This window comes from Saimiri boliviensis, chromosome 15, assembly GCF_048565385.1.
Source record: "Saimiri boliviensis isolate mSaiBol1 chromosome 15, mSaiBol1.pri, whole genome shotgun sequence".
Lineage (NCBI taxonomy): Eukaryota > Metazoa > Chordata > Mammalia > Primates > Cebidae > Saimiri > Saimiri boliviensis.
In genome coordinates this window covers 62,016,146-62,039,038 of record NC_133463.1, presented here as the reverse complement: position 1 = coordinate 62,039,038, position 22,893 = coordinate 62,016,146, and the positions used below count along the sequence as shown (strand labels likewise).

The window sequence follows — 22,893 nt, the reverse complement described above, 5'->3', positions numbered from 1 at the left end:
TTTCCAGAAAAAAAAAAAAAATCAAGCCAAACACATCTGCAATCTGAATTCAATCCAATGACTATCAGTTTGCAAGCTCCAGTTTAACTGATAAAATTATGCAAAAAAAAATAAATTTGAAGTACAAATATTTTTTGACTGATAAAAGTTAAATAGAGAAATATCAATTGATAGATATAGCTATACCTATGGTTTTATATTTGTGTAGATAGAGAAATTGATATTGGTGTAATGTCTGAATGTTAATAAAATATATGATCCTAAAAAAATGTAAGAAATACAAACTTATCATAATATTCAAATTAAAACAAATTATTTATGCCAAAATAGTTTTAAAATAATAATGAGAAACTTTTTTGCATATTATCTACTGAGAGATCATAATGTTAAATGATTAGAGTTTATAAGAATATTTTTTTTAAAAAATAAAAATGTCTAATACACCTACGAAAGCTTTAACTTCTCTAGTAGTCAAAGAAATGCAAGTTAAGACAAAGAGTTACCATTTTTTTTATTGCATTTTAGGTTTTGGGGTACATGTGAAGAACATGCAAGATTGTTGCATAGGTACACACATGGCAGTGTGGTTTGCTGCCTTCCGTCCCCTCACCTGTATCTGTCATTTCTCCCCATGCTATCTCTTCCCACCTCCCCACCCCCATCCCTCCCCCACTTCCCCCCAACGGACCCCAGTGCTCCCCTCCCTGTGTCCATGTGTTCTCATTGTTCAACACGCGCCTATGAGTGAGAATATATGGTGTTTGATTTTCTGCTCTTGTGTCAGTTTGCTGAGAATGATGGTTTCCAGGTTCATCCATGTCCCTACAAAGGACGTGAACTCATCGTTTTTGATGGCTGCGTAATATTCCATGGTGTATATGTACCACATTTTCCCTATCCAGTCTATCCTCGTTGGGCATTTGGGTTGGTTCCAGGTCTTTGCTATTGTAAACAGTGCTGCAATGAGCATTCGTGTGCATGTGTCCTTGTAGTAGAATGATTTATAATCCTTTGGATATATACCCAGTAATGGGATTGCTGGGTCAAATGGGATTTCTATTTTTAGGTCCTTGAGGAATCGCCACACTGTCTTCCACAATGGTTGAATTGATTTACATCCCCACCAACAGTGTAAAAGTGTTCCTATTTCTCCACATCCTCTCCAGCATCTATTGTTTCCAGATTTTTTAATGATTGCCATTCTAACTGGTGTGAGATGGTATCTCAATGTGGTTTTGATTTGCATTTCTCTGATGACCAGTGATGATGAGCATTTTTTCATATGTTTGTTGGCCTCCTGTATGTCTTCTTTTGTAAAGTATCTGTTCATATCCTTCACCCATTTTTGAATGGGCTTGTTTGCTTTTTTCTTGTAGATCTGCTTTAGTTCTTTGTAAACTCTGGATATCAGCCCCTTGTCAGATGGATAGACTGCAAAAATTTTTTCCCATTCTGTTGGTTGCCAATTCACTCTACTGACTGTTTCTTTTGCTGTGCAGAAGCTGTGGAGTTTGATTAGGTCCCATTTGTCTATTTTGGCTTTTGTTGTCATTGCTTTTGGCGTTTTGGTCATGAAGTCCTTGCCTACACCTATGTCCTGAATGGTTTTGCCTAGATTTTCTTCTCGGGTTTTTATGGTGTTAGGTCTGGTGTTTAAGTCTTTAATCCATCTGGAGTTAATTTTCGTGTAAGGTGTCAGGAAGGGGTCCTGTTTCTGCTTTCTGCACATGGCTAGCCAGGTTTCCCAACATCATTTATTAAACAGGGAATCCTTTCCCCATTGCTTGTTTTTGTCAGGTTTGTCGAAGATCAGATGGTTGTGGGTATGTTGTATTTCCTCTGAGGCCTCTGTTCTGTTCCATTGGTCTATATCTCTGTTTTGGTACCAGTACCATGCTGTTTTTATTACTGTAGCCTTGTAGTATAGTTTGAAGTCAGGTAGTGTGATGCCTCCTGCTTTGTTCTTTTTGCTTAGAATTGACTTGGCTATGCAGGCTCTCTTTTGGTTCCATATGAAGTTTAAGGTGTTTTTTCCAGTTCTGTGAAGAAGGTCATTGGTAGCTTGATGGGAATAGCGTTGAATCTGTAAATTACTTTGGGCAGTATGGCCATTTTCACGATGTTGATTCTTCCTAACCATGAACGTGGAATGTTTCTCCATCTGTTTGTATCCTCTCTTATTCCGTTGAGCAGTGGCTTGTAGTTCTCCTTGAAGAGGTCCTTTACGTTCCTTGTTAGTTGTATTCCTAGGTATTTTATTCACTTTGTAGCAATTGTGAATGGCAGTTCGTTCTTGATTTGGCTCTCTTTAAGTCTGTTACTGATGTATAGGAATGCTTGTGATTTTTGCACGTTGATTTTGTATCCTGAGACTTTGCTGAAGTTGTTTATCAGTTTCAGGAGATTTTGGGCTGAGATGATGGGGTCTTCCAGATATACAATCATGTCATCGGCAAATAGAAACAATTTGATTTCCTCCTTTCCAATTTGGATACCCTTTATTTCTTTTTCTTGCCTGATTGCTCTGGCTAGAACTTCCAGTACTATATTGAATAGGAGTGGTGAGAGAGGGCATGCTTGTCTAGTGCCAGATTTCAAAGGGAATGCTTCCAGTTTTTGCCCATTCAGTATGATATTGGCTGTTGGTTTGTCGTAAATAGCTTTTATTGTTTTGAGATATGTTCTGTCAATACCTAGTTTATTGAGGATTTTTAGCATAAAGGGTTGTTGAATTTCGTCAAAAGCCTTCTCTGCATCAATTGAGATAATCATGTGGTTTTTGTCTTTGGTTCTGTTTATGTGGTGAATTATGTTTATGGACTTGCGTATGTTGAACCAGCCTTGCATCCCCGGGATGAATCCTACTTGATCATGGTGGATGAGCTTTTTGATATGCTGTTGCAATCAGTTTGCCAGCATTTTATTAAAGATTTTTGCATCTATGTTCATCATGGATATTGGCCTGAAATTTTCTTTTCTTGTTGAGTCTCTGCCAGGTTTTGGTATCAGGATGAAGTTTGTCTCGTAAAATGATTTTGGAAGGATTCCCTCTTTTTGTATTGTCTGGAATAGTTTCAGAAGGAACGGTATCAGCTCCTCTTTGTATGTCTGGTAGAATTCAGCTGTGAACCCATCTGGACTTGGGCTTTTTTTCAGTGGTAGGCTCTTTATTGCTGCCTCGACTTCAGACCATGCTATTGGTCTATTCAGGGTTTTGGCTTCTTCCAGGTTTAGGCTTGGGAGGATGCAGGTGTCCAGGAATTTATCCATTTCTTCCAGGTTTACTAGTTTATGTGCATAGAGTTGTTTGTAATAATCTCTGATGATGGTTTGAATTTCTGTGGAATCTGTGGTGATATCCCCTTTATCGTTTTTTATTGCATCAATTTGGTTATTCTCTCTTTTCTTTTATTAATCTGGCTAGTGGTCTGTCTATTTTGTTGATCTTTTCAAAAAACCAGCTCCTGGATTTACTGATTTTTTGAAGAGTTTTTTGTGTCTCTATTTCCTTCAGTTCTGCTCTGATCTTAGTTATTTCCTGTCTTCTGCTAGGTTTTGAGTTTTTTTGATCTTGCTCCTCTAGATCTTTCAATTTTGATGATAGGGTGTCAATTTTAGATCTCTCCTTTCTTCTCATGTGGGCACTCACTGCTATATATTTTCCTCTAGAGATTGCTTTAAATGTGTCCCAGAGATTCTGGTATGTTGTGTCTTCATTCTCATTGGTTTTGAAGAACATCTTTATTTCTGCCTTCATTTCATTGTTTATCCAGTCAACATTCAAGAGCAAGTTGTTCAGTTTCCATGAAGCTGTGCGGTTCTGAGTTAGTTTCTGCATTCTGAGTTCTAACTCGATTGCACTGTGGTCTGAGAGACTGTTTGTTATGATTTCTGTTCTTTTGCATTTGCTGAGGAGTGATTTATTGCCAATTATGTGGTCAATTTTAGAGTAGGTGTGATGTGGTGCTGAGAATGTATATTCTGTGGATTTGGGGTGGAGAGTTCTGTAAATGTCTATTAGGTTTGCTTGTTCCAGGTCTGAGTTCAGGTCCTGGATATCCTTGTTGATTTTCTGTCTGGTTGATCTGTCTAATATTGACAATGGGGTGGTAAAGTCTCCCACTATTATTGTGTGAGAGTCTAAGTCTCTTTGTAAGTCATTAAGAACTTGCCTTATGTATCTGGGTGCTCCTGTATTGGGTGTGTATATATTTAGGATCGTTAGCTCTTCTTGTTGCAGTGATCCTTTTACCATTATGTGATGTCCTTCTTTGTCTCTTTTGATCTTTGTTGCTTTAAAGTCTACTTTATCAGAGATGAGAATTGCAACTCCTGCCTTTTTTTGCTCTCCATTTGCTTGGTAGATCTTCCTCCATCCCTTTATTTTGAGCCTTTGTGTATCCTTGCATGTAAGATGGGTTTCCTGGATACAGCACACTGATGGGTTTTGGCTTTTTATCCAATTTGCCAGTCTGTGTCTTTTGATTGGGGCATTTAGTCCATTGACATTTAGGGATAGTACTGTTATGTGTGAATTTGATACTGTCATTTTGATGCTACCTGGCTGTTTTGTTGGTTAGTTGATGCAGCTTCTTGATTGTGTTGATGCTCTTTTACCATTTGGTGTGTTTTTGGAGTGGCTGGTACTGGTTGTTCCTTTATATGTGTAGAGCCTCTTTCAGAAGTTTTTGTAGAGCAGGTTTGGTGGTGATGAAATCTCTGAGTGCTTGCTTGTTCACAAAGGATTTTATTTTTCCTTCACTTATGAAGCTGAGTTTGGCTGGATAGGAGATTCTGGGTTGAAAGTTCTTTTCTTTAAGGATGTTGAATATTGGCCCCCAATCTCTTCTGGCTTGTAGGGTTTCTGTTGAGAGATCTGCTGTGAGTCTAATGGGCTTCCCTTTGTGGGTAACCTGACCTTTCTCTCTGCCTGCCCTTAGCATTTTCTCTTTCATTTCAACCCTGGTGAATCTGACGATTATGTGCCTTGGGGTTGCTCTTCTTGAGGAATATCTTTGTGGTGTTCTCTGTATTTCCTGGATTTGAATATTGGTCTGCCTTGCTAGGTTGGGGAAGTTTTCCTGGATAATATCCTGAAGAGTATTTTCCAGCTTGGATTCATTCTCTTCATCACATTCAGGTACACCTATCAGACGTAGATTAGGTCTTTTCACATAGTCCCACATTTCTTGAAGATTTTGTTCATTCATTTTTGTGCTTTTTTCTCTGTTCTTACCTTCTCTTTTTATTTCATTGAGTTGATCTTCGACCTCTGATATCCTTCCTTCTGCTTGGTCAATTCGCCTGTTGAAGCTTGTGCATGCTTCACAAAGTTCTCGTGTTGTGTTTTTCAGCTCCATCAATTCCCTTACATTCCTCTCTATGCTGTCCATTCTCGTTAGCATTTCGTCCAATCTTTTTTCAAGGTTCCTATTTTCTTTGCGTTGGGTTAGAACATGTTCTTTTAGCTCACTGTAGTTTCTTACTACCCACCTTCTGAAGTCTGATTCTGTCATTTCATCACCCTCCTTCTCCATCCGGTCTGGTTCCCTTGCTGGTGAGGAGTTGTGATCCCTTTTAGGAGGAGAGGTGTTCTGGTTTCGGGAGTTTTCATCCTTATTCTGCTGGTTGAGTTACCATTTTTTTTAATCTATTGAAAAAAAGGAAAATAATCACAATGCTATACTGGTACAGTTGTATTCTTCGGTATTTCTGTTATTTTTCAATAACATTGAAATAACTTTTTAAATCCTAAAAATAGCAAAATGTTTTGAGTCTTAAATTCGTATCCTTCGTCAAACTAAGTACTTTTTTTGAAAATGTATGCCAAGGAACTGATGAACAACAACAACAAATTTTCCTCAAGAGTATGATCACGTTATGTATATTTCAATATTTTAAATGTCAAACATTAGAATAACAGATTAATTTTTATATATCCATATAAATTAATGGGGTGGGAGTTTTAAATAATAAGTATAAATTTTGCTTAAATAATTGACTTGAAAAGCTCACATATTAAATATAGGAAAACATAATTTACTACAAAATGTAGGGAATTCAATTTTTTAATAAATACATAATACAAGGTCAGGCACCGTGGCTCACACCTGTAATCCCAGCACTTTGGGAGGCCAAGGTGAGCGAGTCACCTGAGGTCAGGAGTTTGAGACCAGTCTGAGCAATATGGCGAAATCCCGTCTCCACTAAACACACAAAAAATAGCTGGGCGTGATGGTAAGTGCCTGTAATCCCAGCTACTTGGGAAGCTGAGGTGGGAGAATCGTTTGTACCAGGGAGGTGGAGGTTGCAGTGAGCCAAAATCACACCACTGCATTCTAGCCTGAGTGACAAAGTGAGACTTGGTCTCCGAGGGGTGAAAGGTAATGAAAACACTTGAAAATAATATATCAATACTTAAACTTTTATTTCCTTTGAGTAATATATCATTTTCTTTTGCTTCTTTATCTTTCCTCTGCTTTCTAAATGTTCTATGTGAATCTTCGAATCAGACATTTTTAAAAGTTAAAAAATAAATGGAGAAGGAGAAATATTTCATTTTAGTGTGATGCAAGAACTCTCATTTAGCTGTTCTTCAGGTTTTAGACAGCAATAATGGCTGTTACAGAAGTTAATTTATCTTCTTATTTGTGTTGTAAACTATCAGAGCATCCACTGCCACCATAGAAATGAAACTAACACATTCATAACCACGACCCTGAGTGTTTTCTGAGCTACAGGATTCTTATGCTGTTAATATCCACCTAATATTTTTTTGTCTTCATTCATTTCAAAAATCTTATTCCTTTTTATGGAAACTTCTATTTCTTTTATTTTTAAGCACTGAAATGAACACTTTACACAGTGTAACATTGACAAGATATGTGTCAAAAATTGCTTATTCCAGTTATATTTTTGTTCATTATTTAAGGGTAGAGCCTTAAGTTTATCCTAAGTACTAGTTGCCTTTTTCAATATGAAAAATAGTATGCTTTTTTGTTCTGTGTTGTAAGATAATTTATGTAATTTAATATTATCTTGTACTGCTAATTGATTGTAAGTTTTAAATATGACAAAATAAGGTGAAGCATTATTATTGAAAATTTATTGGATTTTATAATCTTCCTATTTCACCAGTTCCCTGCCTCTCTAACTTTACTGCACCAATGGGAACAGTTCTTTCTCCTGATTACCCAGAAGGGTATGGAAATAATTTAAATTGCATCTGGACGATAATCTCTGATCCAGGGAGCCGGATACATCTTTCTTTCAATGACTTTGATCTGGAATCCCAGTTTGATTTCCTTGCTGTTAAAGATGGTGACTCTCCAGATTCTCCAATTCTTGGAACCTTTACTGGGGCTGAGGTGCCTTCACATCTTACTAGCAATAGTCACATACTGCGACTGGAATTTCAGGCTGACCACTCAATGTCAGGACGTGGCTTTAACATCACTTACAATAGTAAGTTTCTGTTTCTGTTTTATTCCCCATATTTCTACAAATTTGAGCTGAAAAATTGATCATGCATCACTTGTTTCCTAGTTAAGAAAATTTGTAAAAGCTGTAAATCTCATTATGCCAAGGATGGTTATTTTGTCCTTCATTTCCAATCACATTTTACTCCCTATTATTATTAATATTTTTCTTTGTGAGAGGTCCAATATCAAGGAAACATGTTTCAAATATTGTTATATAAGCCAATATATTTATCACTGTTATATCAGCCAATATATTTATATCTTAGCATAAACTCAAAGCTATTATAGATCACATACTTTGTTATTTGTATGCAACATAAAAGATAAATAGGGCTTCCCTTTAAGATATTCATATACCAATAGATGTTAAACAACTAATCATGGCCTGAAATTAAAATTCCAAAGAAAAATTCACATGGCTACAGTATCATCATACAGAAGGAAATATTTAACTTTGGATCTTAGCTTTGTTTTAGGTTTTATAACTGAGCCACAGCATGCACATTAGTAAAACCACAATGGATTGCTATAAAGAATAAATTAGTGATGCATGTGAATAACTTAGCACAGAGTATATGGTACTTAGTAAAAGCTTAATAAACATTAGCCATTATTGTTTAGCTGGTTTTTGAACAATTATCACGACATCTTATGTTATGTGAGATGCTGAATATTATTTATCTGCAAAAAATGTTTATAATTACAGAAAAAAAGATGAATCACATAAAGAAGAAAAAACCTTAGTGGATTAATAATACTTACATACTAATGCTTATGTTTGCAAATATTTTACCTGAAGCCATAGAATCCTAGTAATTTTTACTTTTTCTCCTTGAAGCTTTTACACTGTGTCAGATATTGACCAATTGAATGGGTTAATATTTAAGTATCACATAATAATAGGATTTAGGTTTCAGCTCTTCTCGTGACTTCTTAAAAATAATTTCACATCTGGCTCCAACCCTCACGTATTCAATGTTTAAACTTTGGCAGGTAGTAACAAAGTATAATTGTGGTGTTCTCCAAGTGACACTAGTGGTGAATACTGTTGCTGTAAGTTGTAAACATGTAATTGCATATTATTAAAGTTAAATTAGCTGTAACATATGTCATAGAAGCTTGCTGTATAAAATGACTGCTTTATCAGAGAATCAATAATTCATACATATGTCTAAACAATAGATATATATGTGCATCTATCGATTTATAATTTCTATTTTGTCTTAAATGCATAATATTTTTAACTTTAATGTTGATAGTCCTTCAGGGAATTATGGAAATATGTCTACCTGTTCCTGGTTCTGTTCTATAGTAAATAATTTAATTGATAATGTGCAAATTATTTTATTTATCACTTACTACTGAGATTCACTTTTCTGAAAAAATAATCAGGTACCATATATTAGAGTTACCCTGCTTAATCAAAATCGAGTTTTTAAAACTACAAAATAAAACAATAATTAGAAATAAGTATACATACAAAACATATTTTATGTATTCTAAAACTTATCTTACTATTCTTTTGCACTATTTTACTTAAAATAAAGAGAATAGTTAATAAAATTATACAATTTATAACCAGCATCAAAGTGATCATTAGTGAGAACATTTTAAATAACTGCATATATTAATGCAGTATGAATATAATAAATTATAAGCATCTCACAAAATATATTTTATACTTTTACACTTTGCAACCTTAAATATTCTTCTATTTATATTATAATGCATTAAAATTTTATAATACACAACTAGTCACTCAAATGAATACAGAGAAAAATTTGGATAGTTCATGTAATCTATTTTCTATGAAAAATTTAAATAAACACATTTTTATTATGCTCTGCTATTTGCTGTAACTTGGCTAAATATACACTGTGAGAGAAACAAGGTAGAATAAGGTAGTGGCCCAGAGGTCAAGAACTCATGTTCTCCTGAGGGACATGAGACAAATAACCCAAGATACAATAAGTTGTTGAGAAAAAAATTAAAAGCCAGTTCAGGGGATACATTTCAATTCTGTCAAGTCCTATGACCCTAGCCAAGCACCTTAACCTTTCCTGAGTCTAACTTTACTCTTTTTAATAGATGGCAATACTTTCCTCATCAGCTGTTCTAAATATTAAATGAGATAATAACATATCACTGTGCCTAGAACACGATAATTGCAAAAGAATTAACTATCTCCCCTTTTCCCAGATGGCAGAAAATAAATGTCATGGAAAATTATAATGAAATTGTAAAACTTTCATACTAGATTGAGACATTTCACTTTAATTCTCACAATGAGACTCACTCTTTCTCTCCATTCTGAACAGAGTGAATAAAGAAAAGTTTCCAAATAGATATAGTTAATTGGTTTGTTTTTTAATTAATTGAAATTCTGACCAACTTATAGTGGAAATATTTGCATAATCTTAGCTAGTCTCATGATCTCCAGAAATAAACAGAAATAATTCTGTTTTGAAATTTTATAATTGTAGAGTATAATTCGTATTTTAAAACATTCACATTTATTGCACATCACAGGCAACCAGGTATGGTCAGAGAAGAATCTCCAAATTTAAAATAAAGATTTTGTAGAAATAAACACAACCTTTAAAACAACTCTCTCTCTTTTTTTTTTAACCCAAAATATAGAAGTATCTCACTCAAGCTAATGTTATGTGTTTGTGTGTTTTTCTTTGCATATTACTTATAAAGCATTTGGACTCAAGCTAATGTTATGTGTTTGTGTGTTTTTCTTTGCATATTACTTATAAAGCATTTGGACACAATGAATGCCCTGATCCTGGAGTACCAATCAATGCACGGCGGTTTGGGGATAACTTTCAATTAGGAAGTTCAATTTCAGTTATTTGTGAAGAAGGATTTATTAAAACCCAGGGAACAGAAACAATTACATGTATTCTTATGGATGGAAAAGTAATGTGGAGTGGACCAATTCCAAGATGTGGAGGTAAGTATAGTAGAGAGTGAGAAATAGTACCTCATCATCATTATGTACAAGAAACCGCAACAGGAACCACATTATCCTACCAGGACTGTTGTAATCATTATCTTAAAATATTTCTTGGTATTCTATATCAAACACACGTTGTTAAGGAAATTACAATTTTAATTTTTCATGTTAAAATAAATTTTTAGAAATCTGTTAGAATCTTACTTTTTTCTTTAAAAAGCTCTTATTAAAAGATACACATTAATAAATGGTAAATATTGGTCACATATGGAAAGTCTCTTTAGTATACTGTTTTTTTTTTTTTTTTTTTTTTTTTTTTTTTTTTTTGAGTTTTCACTCTTGTTCACCAGGCTGGAGTGCAATGGCGCGATCTCAGAACACCACAACCTCCGCCGCCTGGGTTCAAGCAATTCTCCTGCCTCAGCCTCCCGAGTAGCTGGGACTACAGGCATGCACCACCATGCCCAACTAATTTTTGTATTTTTAGTAAAGACGGGGTTTCACCTTTTTGACCAAGACGGTCTCAATCTCTTGACCTCGTGATCCACCCGCCTCGGCCTCCCAAAGTGCTGGGATGATAGGCGTGAGCCACCGCGCCCAGCCTTAGTATATATATATATATATATATATATATATATAGTACTTTGGGCTTTGGGGTACATATGTACATCCTGCATTCTGAAGGATTGTTGCATACATACATACATGCAATGGTGGTTTGCTGTCTCCATTCCCTCCCTGCCCCACCCCCATCACCTACATCAGGCATTTCTCCCAGTATTATCCCTCCCCATCCTCCCTGCCCCACAATGTCTCTCCCCTCCCCTCCCCTCCCCTCCCCTCCCCCCCTCCACTTAGCCCAGTGAGTGTTTTTCTCTTCCCTGTGCCCAGGTGTTCTCATTGTTCATCACCCACCTATGAGTGAAAACATGTGGTGATTTGTTTTCTGTTCTTGTGTCAGTTTGCTGAGAATGGTGGTATCTAGATTCAGCCATGTCTCTACAAAGGGCACAAACTCATTTTTTATGGCTGCACAGTATTCCATGGTGTATATGTACCACATTTTCTTTGTCCAGTCTATCATTCATGGGCTTTTGGGTTGGTTTCAGGTCTTTGCTATCATAAACAGCACCACAACGACCATACATGTGCATGTGTCTTTATAAAAGAATGATTTATATCCAGTAATGGGATTGCTGGGTCAAATGGAATTTCTATTTCTAGATTCTTGAGGAATTGCCACATTGTATTCCATAACGGTTGAACTAATTTACACTCCCATCAACAGTGTAAAAATGTTCCTTTTTCTTCACATCCTCTCCAGCATCTGTTGTCTCCAGATTTTTTAATGATCACCATTCTAACTGGCGTGAGGTGGTATCTCAATGTGTTTTTGATTTCCATTTCTCTTATGGCCAATGATGAGCATTTTTTCATATGTTTGTTGACCTCATAAATGTCTTCTTTTGAAAAGTGTCTATTCATATCTTTCACCCACTTTTGAGTGGGTTTGTCTGTTTTTTTTTTCGTGTAAATCTGTTTTAGTTTTTTGTAGATTCTGGCTATTAGCCCTTTGTCAGATGAGTAGATTGCAAAACATTTTTTTCCCATTTGGTTGGTTACTGGTTCACTCTAATGATTGTTTCTTTTGCTGTGCAGAAGCTCTGGAGTTTAATTAGATCCCATTTGTCTATTTTGGCTTTTTTTGCCAATGCTTTCATTGTTTTAGCCATGAGGTTCTTGCCTGTGCCTGTGTCCTCAATGGTGTTGCCTAGGTTTTCTTCTAGGGTTTTTATGGTGTTAGTTCTTATGTTTAAGTCTTTAATTCATCTGGAGTAAGTTTTTGTATAATGTGTAAGAAAGGGGGATAATTTCAGCTTCCTACATATGGCTAGCCAGTTTTCCCAACACCATTTATTAAACAAGGAATCCTTTCCCCATTGCTTCTTTTTGCCCAGTTTGTCAAAGAGCAGAGGGTTGTAGATGTGTGGCGTTCTTTCTGAGGCCTCTGTTCTGTTCCATTGGTCTGTATCTCTGTTTTGGTACCAGTACCATGCTGTTCTGATTGCTGTAGACTTGTTGTATAGTTTGAAGTCAGGTAGCGTGATGCCTCAAGCTTTATTCTTTTTGCTTAGGATTGTCTTGGCCATGTGGGCTCTCTTTTGGTTCCATAAGAAGTTTAAAGTGTTTTTATCCAGTTTTGTGAAGAAGGTCAATGGTAGCCTGATGGGGATAGCATAGAATCTATAAATTACTTTGGACAGTATGGCCATTTTCACAATATCGATTCTTCCTAACCATGAGCATGGAATGTTTTTCCATCTGTTTGTGTCCTTTCTTATTTCCTTGATCAGTGGTTTATAGTTCTCCTTGAATAGATCTTTTATATCCTTTGTTAGTTATATTCCTATGTATTTTATTCTCTTGGTAGCAATTGTAAATGGTTTGGCTCTCTGTTTGTCTGTTGTTGGTGTATAGGAATGCTTGCAATTTCTGCACATTGATTTTTGTATCCTGAGACTTTGCCAAAGATGCTTATCAGCTTAAGGAGGTTTTGGGCTGAGATGATGGGGTCTTCAAAATACATGATCATGTTGTCTGCAAATAGGGACGATTTCACTTCTTCTTTTCCTAATTGAATGCCCTTTGTTTCTTTTTCTTGCCTAATTGCTTTAGCTAAAACTTCCAATATTATATTAAGTAGGAGTGGTGAGAGAGGGCATCCTTGTCAAATGCCAGTTTTTAAAGGGAATGCTTCTAGTTTTTGCCTGTTCAGTATGATATTGGCTGTGGGTTTGTAATTAATAACTTTTATTATTTTGAGATACATTCCATTAATAGCTAGTTTATTGAGAGTTTTTAGCATAAAAGGCTGTTGAATTTTGTTGAAGGCCTTCTATGCATTTATTGAGATAATTGTGTGTTTTTTGTCTTTAGTTCTGTTTATGTGGTGGATTATGTTTATAGATTTGCATATGTTGAATCAGTCTTGCATCTCCAGGATGACGCCTACTTGATTGTGGTAGATAAGCATTTTGATGTGCTGTTGGATTCGGTGTACCAGTATTTTATTGAGGATTTTTGCATCAGTGTTCATGATGGATATTGGCTTGTAGTTTTCTTTTTTAGTTGTGTCTCTGCCAGGTTTTGGTATCAGGACGATGTTGGTCTCATAGAAAGAGTTGCAGAGGACTCCCTCTTTTTGTATTGTTTGGAAAAGTTTCAACAGGAATGCTACCAGCTCCTGTTTGTACTTTGGTAGAATTCAGCTGTGACCTCATCTGGACCTGGACTTTTTTTCGTTGTTAGGCTATTAATTCCTGCCTCAACTTCAGATCTTGTTATTGGTCTATTCAGGGTTTCAACTTCTTCCTGTCTTAGTTTTGAGAGTGTGCATGTGGCCAGGAATTTATCCATTTCTTCCAGATTTACAGGTTTATGTGCATAAAGCTGTTTGTAGCAATATCTAATGGTAGTTTGTATTCCCAAGGAATTGGTGGTGATCTCCCCTCTATCGTTTTTTAATTGCATCTATTCAATTTTTCTCTCTTTTCTTTTTTATTAGTCTAGCTAGCAGTCTGTCTATTTTGTTGATCTTTTCAAAAAACCAGCTCCTGGATTTGTTGATTTTTTGAATGGCTTTATGCATCTCTATCTCTTTCAGTTCTGTTCTGATCTTAGTTATTTCTTGTCTTCTACTAGCTTGTGAGGTTTTGGATCTTGCTACTCTAGCTTTTTCAATTTTGATGAGAGGGTGTTGATTTTAGATCTTTCTTTGTTTCTCATGCAGCATTTATTGCTATAAATTTTCCTCTACACACTGCTTTAAATTGTCCCATAGATTCTGGTATGTTGTGTCTTCATTCTCATTGGTTTCAAAAACATTTTTATTTCTGCTTTCATTTCATTTTTTATCCATTCTTCATTCAGTAGCAAGTTGTTCAGTTTCCATGCGATTGTGTGGTTTTGAGTGCTTTTCTTAATCCTGAGTTCTAATTTGATTGTGCTGTGGTCTGTGAGACTGTTTGCTATGATTTCCATTCTTTTGAATTTGCTAAGGAGTGATTTACTTCTAATTATGTGGTCAGTTTTAGAGTAAGTATGATGTGGTGCTGAAAAGAATGTGTATTCTGTGGATTTGGGGTGGAGTGTTCAGTAAATGTCATTAGGTTCACTTGGTCCAGATCTGTGTTCAAGTCACGGATATCCTTGTTGATTACTGTGTCATTGAGCTGTCCAATATTGTCAGTGGAGTGGTAAAGTCTCCTACTATTATTGTGCAGGACTCTAATTCTCTAAGTCACTTTGTAGGTCATTAAGAACTTGTTTTATGTAAAACAAAACAAAAAACAAAAAACAAAACAAACAAAAACAAACAAACAAACAAAAAACTTGCTTTGTGTATCTGGGTGCTCACGCACTGAGTGTGTATATTAAGATAGTTAAATCTTCTTGTTGCATTGATCTTTTCACCATTCTGTAATGCCCTTCTTTGTCTCTTTTGATCTTTTATGGTTTAAAGCCCTTATTTTATCAGCGACTAGGTTTCCTACCCCTGTTTTTTTTTTGCTCTCCATTTGCCTGGTCAATCTTCTTCCATCCCTTTATTTTGAGTCTATGTGGGTCTTTGCCCATGAGATGTGTCTCCTGAATACAGCCCATTGATGGTTCTTGACTTTTTATCCAGTTTGCCAGTCTGTGTCTTTTGATTGAGACATTTAGGGCATTTACATTCGACATTAATATTGTTATGTTTGAATTTGATCCAGCCATTTTGTTACTGGCTGGGTTTTGCCCATTAGTTGACACAGTTTCTTCATTATATTGTTGTTCTTTACCATTTGATACATTTTTGCAGTGTCTGGTACTGGTTGTTCCTTTCCATGTTTAGTACTTCCTTCAGGAGCTCTTATATGGCAGGTCTTGTAGCTATGAAATCTCTCAGCAATTGCTTGTCCATAAAGGATTTTATTTCTTCTTCACTTATGAAGCTTAGTTTGGCCAGATATGAAATTCTGGGTTCAAAGTACTTTTCTTTAACTTTATGTTGAATATTGGTCCCCACTCCCTTCTAGCTTGTAGGGTTTCTGCCAAGAGATCTGCTTTGAGTCTGATAGTCTTTCTTTTGTGGGTGACTCAATCTTTCTCTCTGGCTGCCCTTAGAATTTGTTCCCTTCATTTCAACCCTGGTGAATCTGACGATTATGTGCCTTGAGATTGCTCTTCTTGAGGAATATGTTTGTGGTGTTCTCTGTATTTCCTGGATTTGAATGTTGGCCTTCCTTGTTAGGTTGGGGAAGTTTTCTTGGATAATATCCTGAAGAGTGTTTTCCAGCTTGGCTTCATTCTTCCCATTACATTCAGGTAAGCCAATCAAGTGTAGATGAGGTCTTTTCACATAATCCCATAGTTCTTGGAAGCTTTGTTCATTTCTTTCACTCTTTTTTTCTCTAATCTTTGTTCTCATTTTATTTCATTGATTTGATCTTCAATCTCTGATATCCTTTCTTCTGCTTGATTGATTTGGTTGTTGAAACTTGTGTATGCCTGGTGAAGTTCTCATGGTGTTTTTCAGCTCCTAAAGTCATTTATGTTTTTCTCTAAACTGGTTATTATAGCTAGCATTTCATCTAAACTTTTTTCAAGGTTCTTAGTTTCTTTGCATTGGGTTAGAACATGGCCTTTTAACTGACAGAAGTTTGTTATTACCCACCTTCTGAAGCCTGCTCCTGTCAATTCATCAAACTCATTCTCTGTCTTGTTTTGTTCCCTTGATGGTGAAGAGTTGTGATCCCTGGGAGGAGAAGAGGTGTTCCGGTCTTTGATGATTTCATCCTTTTTGCACTTTGTGCCCATCTTGGTGGATTTATCTCCCTTTGATCTTTGAAGTTGATGATTTCAGGAGGAATCTCTGAGTGGGTGTCCTTTCTGCTGAGGTTGGAGCTATATCTTTTTTGGTCTGTAGAGGTGCTGCTGGGCTGCCTTGGATTTAGTCAGACTGCTGGATGGGTGGTCTTCCCCTGGAGTTTGTTTACAGGTGAGATTAGCCCCACCTTCCTTCTCTCCTTCCCCAAGTTTGATCTTTCTGGTTGGGGTCAAACTGGTGTATGTGCTGTGAAGCTCTCTAGCACACAGGCTTCAGTTTGAATTTTGTAGGGGTGGGGCCTGTCAGGTCTTATGACCTGTTTCCCAGCTTTCAGCTCTGCCTCTTTCTGTGGGATGAGTAGTTCCGTCCCACTGGCGTTAGTTCAAACTTCCAAGGAGGTCTGTGCCAACAACTTGCGGCACCAAGTAGAAGGTCTTGCTCAGATTTGCATTGACAACTCACAGCGCTCCTCTATCCGTCTGGGCTCTCATGGACCATGGGTTGCAGAAGGGATGAGGGAAGCATAGGATCCAAATCGGAACACTGAGGAGGTGAAGTCCCTGACCCCCTGAGCTGGCTGCATATTCCAGGTGGGGACACACCCTGCCCTGTCTTGGTTCGCCCTCCCTGGGCTGATCTTGCTCTGCTTTGGCTCATCTTCCCTGGGCTATTTTTAGTGTCCTACCAGTCCCACTGAAAGAAACCTGGCACCTCGCTTGGAAACATGAAGTCCTCTAGCCCTCTGAGTCTCATTCTCTGGGAGCTACATTCTGGTGTTGCTTCCTCCCAGCCATCTTGGTGCACCTCCTCTTTAGTATACTTATTATACTTTAATATACATTTTAATATCCATTTCCTTTTTTCTTGATATTTTAGCTATTCATGGTACACACTAATTTTTAAAAATTTGTTAATAATGATCAATTATAATAAATATACTTATTCTAAAACAGCCATTTATTTAAAATATATGATTTCTGAAGGCATCATTTGCTAATTTTTTGTCAGTTTTTATTTTTCCAATTTAACATAGTCAACAGGTTCAGGTCATATATGTAATTGTGTGTGTGTGTGTGTGTGTGTGTGTGAGAGAGAGAGAGAGAGAGAGAGAGAGAGAGAGAGATGTATAATGTTTGGAATTATTTTTTGTTTGTTTGTTTTTAACCAAGTCTCACTGTGTTGCCCAGGTTATAGTGCAATGGCACAATCTCAGCTCACTGCAACCTCTGCCTCCCAGATTCATGTGATTCTTCTGCCTCAGCCGACGTAGAAACTGAGATTACAGGTGCATGTCACCACGCCCGGCTAATTTTTTGTATTTTTAGTAAAGAGAGGATTTCACCATGTTGTCCAGGCTGGTCTCAAACTCCTGATCTCAAGTGATCTGCCTGCCTTGGCCTCCCAAAATGCTGGGATTAAAGAGATGAGCCACTCCACTTGGCCTATTTTTTGTATATATACACTCATGCAAAATCTCAAATTATGTTGGTAAGAGGGAAGGATGATCATAGTAAACAATAAAACATGTCAATTATATAGTATATAAATTTAGAATCTACTGATAGGAGGGGGCTTTGTTTAGATTTTCCACATGGGGAATTAATATTCTAAATTTTAACTTCTCCTTCCACTAGAGTACCTAATAATAACTATCTATTTTATTGAAAATATATAAATGAACTTTTACTAAGAAATAGATGAATTATAACGGTCTAATACCCTTTAGTAGATTGCCATGCAATAATTATTTTAAAAATAGGTGTTTTTTCTTATTTTCCAAGTTTTTCTTTTTACCTGTGTCAAAACTGACTAGCTGATAAATTGAGAATATTTAATATGTAGCTTTCTAAAGTATAGCAGACTTAACTGAAGAATAAAGCATTACCTATATTGCTGACTTTCATTGGATTGAACAATTTCATGTGTCTCATAATGAAGTAATACCAGACCATGTAACCATGTAATTATGTTTTCCTAGTGGCCCCTTCAATTAACGCTTTTCTTCTTTTTACTTCTAATTGCTTTCTCATTTGTAATACTAGGGGGACAGAACTAGATGACTTTAGTGTTCTTTTTCAAACTTCAGATGGGGTAGGTTCAGCAGGGGCCACTCTGTCAGTAATTATGACTATGATGTTATTTTAAAAACATAATGGAGTTACACAATAAAGGACTAAAGTAAAAAGGGAAAATGGATAGTAATACTTCATTTTTCCGTTATTCTTTTTGCCGTAGCCAATTCATTCTTTTAACATATTTTTGATCAAGCCTAGAGGAACCAGTAAGGAAAATCTACATTAGCATTTTTGTTTGTTTATTTGTTTGTTTTGAGACAGAGTTTTGGTCTTGTAGCCCAGTCTGGAGTGCAGTGGTATGGTCTCTGCCCTACTGCCCGGGGTTCAAGTGATTCTTGTGCCTCAGACTCCCGAGTATCTGGGACTATAGGCAGGAGCCACCATGCCCATCTTATGTTTTTGTATTCTTAGTAGAGATGGGTTTTTGCCATGTTGGCCAGGATGGGCTTGAACTTCTGACTTCAGGTGATTCACCCACCTTGGCTTTCCAAAGTACTGGGATTACAAGGGTGAGCCACTGTGCCCAGCTGCCATACATTAGCATTTGAAGGAACAGTAGGAAATGGGAGACAAGTATGTTTCAGGCAAAAGGAATAGAGCAAGTTCACTGTGACTGCAGTGGAGAAACAGAGTGAGTTGGATCTGATGAACGACTAGAGAAGTCCCGAGAATTAGACCCTTTGTAAATAATGCTAAGTAGCCCCAAAGTGGCTGATTGAGAGCTATTGCAGCTGGGAAATGACTTTATCTGAGCCTCACCTTTCCCTGCCCTGAAATTTGTTTTAAATCTCGGTGAACACATACAGAGACCACTTCCAGGTAAGTTTTGAATTTTGTTGGATCCTCATTTGCCTAACTTGGGTATTGTTTTCAGAGTTGCTTGATGCCTAGCTGCATTGCAGAGGTAACAATAATTATTAACATCAGTGAATAATTTAATGAATCACTACTTAATTAGAGCAATTTCAGGGAGATTTTCCTACTATCTGTGAAAAATAGATAATATTTAACTCTGAAAAATAAGTAAGATAAAATATTCAGAACTCTAACCTGACAGAGGCCAATAAGCCCTTCACGCATCCCAAAGAGAACCTTTATGAAGTTTCTGACAGACAAGAATGTTTTTCTCTATGTGTCAGTGAAATGACACACAATTGGCTCATCTGCCTGTTTGCTGGCCCAGTAGCAAGGTGGAAACATCACTAAGGATGAGGTTGGAGCCAAGGAAGGCAGAATTGGAATGAGCCCGAAGCAGTCTTAGGGTAGCCCTTGCCAGGTTACCAGCTCCATCCCAAACCACCCTCTGAGCCAATTTCCACCTGACAAAGTAGACTGCTGTCAACTCTGTAATTAACTCAGGTGGGTTTGATTTCTGAGCCTCTAATTAAGGTTTATTTTTATTTCCTTAATTTTGCTTAAATTCTACTTAGTTACTAACAATGAAAGCCTGAAACTAGCCAAGAAAATATTTTTTTTTTATTTTTCCTAATTAAAAACACAAAAAACAAAAAACTTCCCCATCCCCCCACCATTCCTGAAGGTTCCAGAGCCACTCCCACTTACATAGAGAATTATGGTTGGGAGTCTACACCTCCTGTCTCATTTGTTCTCTAGACAGTCCATAGTTTTACAGAGAAAAAAATTATTATTTATTATAGTACATCTTTTGGGCACCATCACAACCTCCAACATACGCTTAACATTTTAGCTAAAACTTTAAAATTATCATCATATTAAACATTTCAAATAGAATAAATTTTTAAATGTACATGTTTGTATTTTCTGGTTAATAAAGCTAAATTTCTACTTCTATTCTCTTCAAAATCAAATTGCTAAGGTTATGTATGCATATGGATTGTTGTGTATTAAAAAATTAAAAGGTAGAACACTTTGTTTTCATCAGAACTTACAGAACAATGGAAGTCAGTATAAAATGTTTTTGTTTGGAAACTCAGAGCTTCAATACACTTAAAGTTTACCACCACCCCTACGCCAACTCCTCTCTATCATAAGTGTCTAAAAGTTTAGGCATATTAGCAAATTAGTGATCCATCCATGTCAATCAGTCCTCAAACTGAGGAATCAGTCAGTCCCTATAACTTTAGGAAATCTTTGAGAATAGTTAAAGAAACTTTCATCTGCCATAGTCCTTGAGTAAGGATTGTCCGACCAAAAGACAGAAATATCATGATGGGTTGCAGTTTTATGATCCCACATTTCAGATAACTTAAATACAATTGTTTAGCAGAATTTGGTTATATGTTTTATTCACTGACCTGAAGTTCAACACTGATGCATTACCTAAGGATAGATTGGGGCTTTCTGAAAATTTTAACTCATTTCTCCAGAGTGAATTTATCCAATTCTCACCATAAAGAAGAAAGATTAGATGCCTTTTATGGCCTTACGTGCTTTCGGTTCTGCTAGTGGAAAAAAAAAAAAGTTACTGTAATCCTGTAATCAGCATTGTAGTTATTTTACACTGAATTCCAAAAACTGTCATCTTAACTCAGTTTAATGGCAGTCAATGACTGCTTCGCCAACACTGTGATAGTAGCCTAAATAACTGGCTCTACCTAAGGCCAGTCTCTTCACGGTATCTTCTTCAAAGAAACATCCTAAAGCACTGAAGAACTGTGTAGATGATTGTTGTAGGTCTTCTTTAATGGGCTGACCCAGGCATTTTCATAATGTGTTACACAGAAAGCTTTCTAAAAATCCTCTTCCTGTCTCTTCACCAGTGTCCCACTGATAGCAGCTGCTTAAACTGCTGTTTTCACTTCACAACACAACTTCCCTCACATTCATTTATTTTACTATTCTGTATAGTCCAGGCCCCTTTTGGATATTGTGTGAGCCTCCTCACTAAGTTCAACCCTCTTGAAGTACAGTTTTCTTGCAAGAATCTTCTTTCTTTAAATTCCTTATTTTCATACCCTAAACCTACCTTTTTCTTTACTGTAGTATTATCAGAATTACAGCGGCCTTAGAGGACATTGTCAAGCAAACCTGTACTATAACCCTCAAAGTTCTTTCTACCAAACTAAGTTCAAGAAAATTGGGAAGTGGGACACAATATAATTGCATTTAGATTTTATTTCTCCACTTAAGCATGTGTGTTTGTGTCTCCTGAAATATGAATAATATAGTGTTGTGTTTTTGTTTTTTGTTTTTTTTTTTTTTTTTTTTCAGATGGAATCTCACTCTGTTGCCCAGGCTAGAGTGCAGTGGCATAATTTTGGCTCACTGCAACCTCTGCCTCCCAGGTTCTAACCATTCTCTTGCCTCAGCTTCCCCAGTAGCTGGGATAACAGACACACACCATGCTCAGCTAATTTTTGTGTTTTTAGTAGAGATGGGGTTTCACCACATTGGCCAGGCTGGTCATGAACTCCCAACCTCAGATGATCCACCCACCTCAGCCTCCCAAAGTTCTGGGATTATAGGCATGAGCCACTGTGCCCAGCTAAGATAGTACTTTCTCTTAATTATTTTTTTTCAAGGGAACCTTGGACAACTGAATTTCCTTTACTGTACCAGGCAATCCAAACTTGAACCATTCTTGACCTCCAAATCCCAGAATCCTGTAATCGTCCAGTAAAATCCCACAGCACTTCTTGCCACTGGATTTTTTCTTGTGACCAGTACTGCTATACAGAAAGCAAATTTTAAAGGTAATATTTGACTCATCAGAGGGATTTTCTTATTGGAATTTGGGAAACCCACTTGTCTCTGTCCACGTAAATCTGCCTATCTAAGGGACAACTCTAAGGGTTTGAGACTTTCAGCATGCCTCATTGTCTGCTGAAAGGTATCAGCCTCGTTTCTACCTCAAATGATCGGAGCATCATTACTTGGCTTTCTTTCTTAAATATAGCCATAATTAACTTATTTTTCTTAGCTCTGATTCGCTTTACCAGATTTTTGAGATCAGTTTGTAAAGGAGAGTGTCTGTGATTATTTGGTAAATTAGTTATAAGTAATTCTGCCATGATCTTGTTGCAGGTACTTTTGATTCTCCAGTCTTTTAATACTCTTCCTTAGTAGATGTCTTGCTTTTAACTCTTTCTATGAGTTTAACATAGAACCAGAAAATGTCTTTCCAAAATTTTTACTCAACTCAACTTCATCTAGATAGTTAATGTCTTCCAGGATGGTGAAACCAACTACCATTAGACAAGATGGTAGTTTTGGTGAATCTGGGTCCACAGATAGTACCTAATCACCAATGCCTCAGATCAGGAATCATAATCTCAAATTCTTACAGGAGCAAGGAAGTAACAGAAATGAATTAGATTGGCTAAAGAAAGCAGGCTACCCTCCTAAGGGGCACGTGTGTTTTCTTACTTTTTATAGAGACATAGTCACAGATAAATATTTCTCTGCTTAACAACAACATAAACAATAAAAAAATATATATTATTGACAACTGAGAGCAATGTTTCCATTAGCCTATGTGATACCTCATGGACATAAGAAAAGAGCAGCAATCAATCTATTGTGGTAGGC

General features: G+C 36.6%; 1 protein-coding gene across 8 annotated transcripts in view; it reads left to right on the top strand.

Moving 5' to 3' along the window:
• CSMD3 (CUB and Sushi multiple domains 3) overlaps positions 1-22,893 on the top strand; it is a 1,243,168-nt gene that overhangs the window by 749,593 nt on the left and 470,682 nt on the right. For all 8 annotated transcript variants that reach the window (XM_039464529.2, XM_074387065.1, XM_074387064.1 and 5 more), the window contains 2 exons: positions 7,138-7,464; positions 10,246-10,440. In XM_039464529.2, coding sequence (XP_039320463.1) covers positions 7,138-7,464; positions 10,246-10,440 — 522 coding nt within the window. The remainder of the gene's footprint in view (positions 1-7,137; positions 7,465-10,245; positions 10,441-22,893) is intronic.